This window comes from Helianthus annuus, chromosome 3, assembly GCF_002127325.2.
Source record: "Helianthus annuus cultivar XRQ/B chromosome 3, HanXRQr2.0-SUNRISE, whole genome shotgun sequence".
NCBI classification, from domain to species: Eukaryota; Viridiplantae; Streptophyta; class Magnoliopsida; order Asterales; family Asteraceae; genus Helianthus; species Helianthus annuus.
Genome location: NC_035435.2, coordinates 150,120,053 through 150,126,372, shown reverse-complemented (window position 1 = coordinate 150,126,372; position 6,320 = coordinate 150,120,053). Strand labels below are relative to the sequence as shown.

The 6,320-nt window shown below is 35.4% G+C and overlaps 1 protein-coding gene across 4 annotated transcripts; it reads left to right on the top strand.

Moving 5' to 3' along the window:
* The first annotated feature begins 927 nt into the window (after positions 1 to 927).
* Positions 928 to 5,917, top strand: LOC110930051 (cyclin-dependent kinase F-4). 4 transcript variants are annotated; one of them, XM_022173271.2, is made up of 15 exons: positions 928 to 1,215; positions 2,375 to 3,014; positions 3,093 to 3,171; positions 3,251 to 3,319; positions 3,402 to 3,630; positions 3,703 to 3,805; positions 3,914 to 3,966; positions 4,069 to 4,135; positions 4,269 to 4,377; positions 4,476 to 4,544; positions 4,627 to 4,695; positions 4,778 to 4,844; positions 4,926 to 5,048; positions 5,134 to 5,241; positions 5,492 to 5,917. In XM_022173271.2, exons 2-15 carry the CDS (start codon positions 3,007 to 3,009, stop codon positions 5,698 to 5,700), a joined length of 1,362 nt encoding a protein of 453 aa, XP_022028963.1. In that variant the 5' UTR covers positions 928 to 1,215; positions 2,375 to 3,006; the 3' UTR covers positions 5,701 to 5,917. The 4 variants fall into 4 exon arrangements, with proteins under 4 accessions (XP_022028963.1, XP_022028961.1, XP_035843472.1 ...); XM_022173269.2 differs by having other exon boundaries at positions 4,923 to 5,048; XM_035987579.1 differs by having other exon boundaries at positions 929 to 1,215; positions 4,479 to 4,544.
* The last annotated feature ends 403 nt before the right edge of the window (positions 5,918 to 6,320 follow it).

Sequence of the window (6,320 nt, the reverse complement as noted above, 5' to 3'; positions counted from 1 at the left end):
TCAAAAAAACACCCAAATTATTTCACATGTCCGTATTAAGTACAAAATCCTAAAACAGTTTAACACTCTACGATGTACAAAAAAACATGTGGTATAATCAAATACCATAGGATGTCAATGTTAAAATAAATAGGACTTATACTTCAAAAAGTTGTATTATCGTACTGGCTTGATACACACTAGGGGTGTTCTTTGGGTTTTTTAATCGGATTCGGGTTACTCGGATTTTTTGTTATGGGAATCCTATCCGTAACCCGACCCATATAAAATTCGGGTTAATTAGTTTCGGGTTTATTCAGGTTGGGTTAATAGTTAGACGGATTTTTAAATACTATTTGCAATGTATACTTTACAATTTAACTTAACATGATTCTTATTAAGTAAAAAACACAAAATGCCAAACAAAAACACTCCCAATATGATATTTGGTTCAAACCAATGCATTAAAGATGTATATCACCTAAAAAACCGTCAATACAATATACATAAAACCAAATTGTAACAACCAATCGTATAAAATTAAAAGAAAACCTTCAAATCGTATCAACCGAATCAAATCTTTTTAGTCGCTCAAACAACCAACAAAACACCGAAACAAAGCATCATGTTCACAACAAAAAAAAAAAAAAAAAAAAAAAAACATGTGGGAGGAACTTTAGACTTTTCTATTATTATGTATGTATAAATATAATTGACAATTTTCTATGTAATTCGGATTAATCAGGTCAACCCGATTAACATGTTTTTTGACCCAATTACCAACCCGAATACTAGTTCCGGGTTCCATCTTATTCGAATTAATCAGGTAACATCATAAATCAGGTTCAGGTTAATTTTATTCGGATTGGTTTTCGAGTTTCGGTTAAAAAAACACCAACATCGGCTAAACAGCAACCTATATACGTTGCTTTGAAGTAAGCTGTACGTGATGTGGTGAAAATGAAAATAAATAAATTAAATAATAAATCGGTTCGGGTAAATGGGGTTGTCATGATTCGGTGATAATGTCCCAATCATATACATATACATATACATACACCCACGTGTAAGTATTCTATAACTATAATTAGGTTTTCTCCGCCAAACAGGCTGGTTAACAATAGCCGGTGGGTGGGGGGTTTCTTCTTCTTCTTCTCAATTCACCAGCAGCAGCAGCAGCAGCTCTGGAGTTAGGCCTCTGGCTACCCTACCCTTCTTATGCCGTCCACCCTACGGGTATCATTCCTATGCAATCGTTTCCTTTCTTATTCCTTCAAACCAGATCTTCATTGTTTTCCTTTAGATCGGATTCACCAGATCTGGTTTTAGGGTTTCTATTTCTTTATCCAATTTATTATAGGTTTAGAATCAATTACATAGAGATTTATATAATGTTTTTCAGTGGTGTGCGAATTCATTGATTTTGCACAATATGTTATAAATGGATTTGTGATTGTAGACTTGATTATCACTGGCTGCTTGATCTTAATCGGTGATTCATGATACTCTTTCATCTTTTTACTTAATATTGTTTACTTTTATGGAAAATGGTATTATTTGATATTTGTAAGTTATATGCTATGGTTCATGTATTGGTAGAACATGTATAAGTTTATTTTTTTAGGTGAAGATATTTTGGATTGCTGTAATTTGGGTAATCTAATGTTATTATCAATGTTTCTTTGTTAGTTTTGTTATATTGCTACCGTCTTGACGGCTTAACCAATGCCTCATCTGTCACTTGTTTGATTTACTGAGGGTAGAACTTTACCATTTAGATAAATAAATGGTCATGCATAGTTATTGTGAAAACATGTAATATATCTTGGAGCACATCTTTACAAGGATGCACTACTGCATGTAGTCGCCAACATTTTAAATTAAGTAGTGAAATATAGATTGTCATTGTGTTGTTGATTGATAAAATAGTGGCAAGCGGAATGTGTAAAAGAACAATGGGTATTGCGAGTTATGTCCTAAAATTTACTAGTCTAAAAGACAGTCACTTCTAAATCTTGTTTGATAGTTTTTTATTGTTTAGAACATTAAACGTTCAGCAGGACTAAGTTTACATATTCAAGTCGTGGAAGTTGAACTAGAAATAGTCAAGTAAAAGATTATACCAAATATTCTTTATGTGCTTCTTTGAGTCATCATGTATATTCAAAGTGTTTTTTTTTTTTTTCGTATAATTGTATCATTTCTAAACATATCTTCTTGTTAGGCATATATGGAAGAAACTCAAAACAGCATATCCTCAAATATAAATCTACTGTCTGTAAAATTGATCATCTTTCTATTGCAAAATGAACATGATTTTGTATTACTGTGTAGTAATATGCTTTCCACTTTATAATATTATTATTAAGCTAATATATTTTGTCAATTTGTAAAGGTTTTAATTCAGCGTGAGACATGGAGCAAGCGCACCTCTGGTCAGATTATTCCCAGAATCAGGTTTTCTCATTCCAGAAAGTTCTCGATTGGCGATCTCTCATTCCCAGACGTTTCCCTCTTTTTTCCTTTGTTAACTCCACCTAGTGAGCATCTTGTGTATACAAACTATTAAACAGGCGTAATGCAAGTTTTTTACTAGATGAGATTATGTTCTTTGCAACACTCGTTCTTTCTGATGGATGCCAGTCAGACTTACAAAACAAATACCGTCTGAAGATTTTGCAACTAAATCCTTATTCTCTGGAGGCTTTCGTTTCGGCTACAAAATTTTCACTTCTATAAGCATAATGATGCCCTGCAGTTCTCAGTTCTCTTTCTCTTTTCTTTATAAGCCTGTTCAATGTTCGAGTGCCATTGATCCGGTGTTCTATACGAATAAGGCTATGACGCCTATCCATCAGAAACATACTGTTCTTTTTCGCACGAATTAAGAAAGTTGAGGGTGGATATTTTATATTATCTAGTTCTATATCTGTCTAAAGATTTAAGTCCGTTGTTTCTTCTTCTTCTTTTTCGGTGTTTGTGTCTTTTACGTAAATAAGTTGCTACGAGCAGTTGCATACGGAGAAAATGGAAAGGTGAGCTGATTCTTATTTGGATATAGGCCATAAATGACACGAAGTTATAACTAAATTGGTAGGTGTGTTCTTTTGCAGGTACAAGATAATCAAGGAAGTTGGTAATGGTAGCTTTGGGGTTGTATGGCGAGCGTTAAATAAGCAGAATGGCGAAGTGGTAAATTCCTAGACTTTCGGAATTGACCTTGCAACATTTAAAACTTGTCAGACGTAGCGTTTAGTTATTTGTTTTACAGGTTGCAATTAAGAAAATGAAGAGAAAGTATTATTCGTGGGAAGAGTGCATAAATTTAAGAGAAGTCAAGGTAACATCAATTTTTTAATCGTACGTTTCAACACTGTTTTGCTTGCAGATGGTTAAACTAACTAACCTTGTTTACTCGGCAGTCACTGCGTAAGATGAATCATCCAAATATTGTGAAGCTTAAGGAAGTTGTCAGAGAAAATGACATCTTATACTTTGTGTTTGAGTACATGGAATGCAGTCTATACCAACTTATGAAAGATAGACTGAAGCTTTTCTTTGAAACTGAAATTAAGAACTGGTGCTTTCAAGTGTTTCAAGGTCTTGCGTATATGCATCAGCGCGGTTACTTTCATCGTGACCTTAAACCAGGTGATTATCATGATCTTCTAACTCATAAATGGATAGACTGTTAATGCTTGCATATTTTGTATCATGTTGCAGAAAACTTTCTTGTTTCAAAAGATGTAATAAAAATAGCTGATTTTGGACTTGCACGTGAAATCGTTTCTCAACCACCTTACACCGAGTATGTTTCAACACGCTGGTGAGTGGTCAATCATTCTTATTTATAAATCTTGTTAAAAACCGTCATATATTTTGTCTGTGTTTATAGCTTCCTGCTTGTTACTTACTGAAAATGTTTTTTTTGAAGGTACCGTGCTCCCGAGGTTCTTCTCCAAGCACCATCATATGGTTCTGCAGTTGGTGAGTGTGTAATATATATGCGATTGCTAATCTTTTCCGATTTATACACCTTCATGCAGAATTTAATTTTGTTTTAATGTTATGCCTCTTCCAAATCAATAGATATGTGGGCAATGGGAGCAATCATGGCTGAATTGTTTACGCTTCGACCACTTTTTCCAGGTTCAAGGTGTGTGACCGATTCTTCTTTATATAAAAATCTGCGTCATTTTATCTCCATCTTAACAGCGGCGTCAGTGTTCAATAGATTTCTCTTGAATATTCTTTCAACTGAACGCTTGCTTTTTCTTTGGCGTCTGCAGTGAAGCAGATGAAATACATAAAATTTGCAGCGTGATAGGCAGCCCAACAAAAAACTCATGGGCTGAAGGAATTGAGCTTGCGAGTGGTATCAACTATCTGTTTCCAGAGGTTAGTTTTTTTTTTTTTTTTTTATATATTTTGGTTTATTAAAATTCCTCTATTTATAATTACAAAATAATGGTGCATGTTGATTTGCTTTGTCTTAGCAGCTTGGTGGTGTAAATCTTTCTGCATTGGTACCATCTGCAAGCAAGGATGCAGTCAATCTGATTTCGGTAAGCATTAGTTACTATGCTTTGCAACCGCCGCAAAATTTTAAACTAAAGATGTTAATTTTTCCATTGTTTTGCTATGTAGTTGCTTTGCTCTTGGGATCCGTGTAAGAGGCCAACAGCGTCAGAAGCTCTTCAGCATCCTTTCTTTCAGGTAAAAACTGTTGCTGCGTCCAACAATCTCTAAAATAATTTGTAAGTTAAGATCATCTAAAATAATTTTATTAAATGTGCAGAGCTGTTACGGTGTCCCACCATCTCTTCGTCCTAAATCAACTAATATTGCTAGGACACCTCCGTCTGGTTGGATCTATTGGCTGTTTACGCTTTATTCTCTGTTGCATAAGATGGTGAATTTTTAATTAGTTGAGTTTTTTTCAGTAGCATTAAGCGGGAGGAGGGTTGCGGACCCGAAATGCGCGAAAAAGTATCCTGCGTTTTTGCCCAACTCAAAGCCAGCTGGCAATATACATTCATCCGCCAAAGTGCATGCTCCTCTAAATTCCGGTATCGAAAATATCTGTGTTGATATTTGATAATTGTTAAAGAGGTGGATATTTGATACTCATGTTCTGCTTAAAATATGTTACAGGCGTGCAACGCCGACTGGAAATGAACCGACAGGATGGGGTAAACGAAAAGACAAATAATAGCTCGTCAAGGATACCAAAGTACCAACCACCCATGAAAAAAATTCTGAGTAAGTATCCGTTCATTAGATTTTTTTTTTTTTTTTGAAAAATTAAACTTCATTAAAACCTACCTCCGACCCAAACGGGCAAAAGGCCAAACAAACAACGCCCCCGACCCAATCGGGCAAAGGACAAGAAAATTACAACATATACAACCGTTCATTAGATATACACTACTGATAAAAGTACATGCTTCATACATCTATGATTTGACCGCTTGAGTGTAGTGAAACGTTTTTTGGTGTGTTAACATGTCAGGAGGAATGAATATGGGGAAGGGACATGGAAACGGAATTGGTGATACGGCTGATAAGTTGGGAAAGATGACAATCGGTGCGGGGAGAGGTGGTGGGACCAGGCATCCACCACCACCACCATCAATGAAAGCGGGAGTGGTGGCCAGTGGCAGACCGTCAGACTTGTTTACTGGAAGGTCTCAAGTTTATATCAGTAAAGTGGCAGGATGACATCACACCTGCCTTGGATCATTGCCGATTGTATTGCTGCTTGCAAGTCGTATCTTGTCGTCTGTCCTGGAGTGAATGATATAAGTGTATGTGTGTTCTATAACAAGTGTCTCTGTCTGTTGGTCGCGTTTCTATATTATGAAGTTGGAAGTGTTTCTATAACTATAGCAGTATCCTGTTTGCCTTCATCTTCAATAAATGCGTTTCCTTAATGCCATTCATTTTTCCGTTCTGTTTATTCTCTTTCAAGCTTATTTTTCGATCAGGTAGTTCCTTAGCAAATCATTTGGATTTGTCCCAAAATGTATGTAAATCATGATGCACAAAGTAAGCATGCTCAATTTTAGGTTAAACGGTAACTATTAGGAACAGTTTCTAGTCGTCGTAAAATAAGTTCAAAACCGTTTGATAATTAAAAGGAAACTGTCTAATGGTTTGTTTTCATGATTTAATATTGCTGGGCTGAAAGGTGTAATGTCTGTAACTAAAATGATTATTAGAATCTAAACAAGAAAACATCTACACATTTAAGTTTAGTCATGAGTTGCCAAAATACTTTTTTTTTTTTTTGAAACGTGAACTTCATTATATAACGCCGAACCCGAAAACCGGGCCGAACA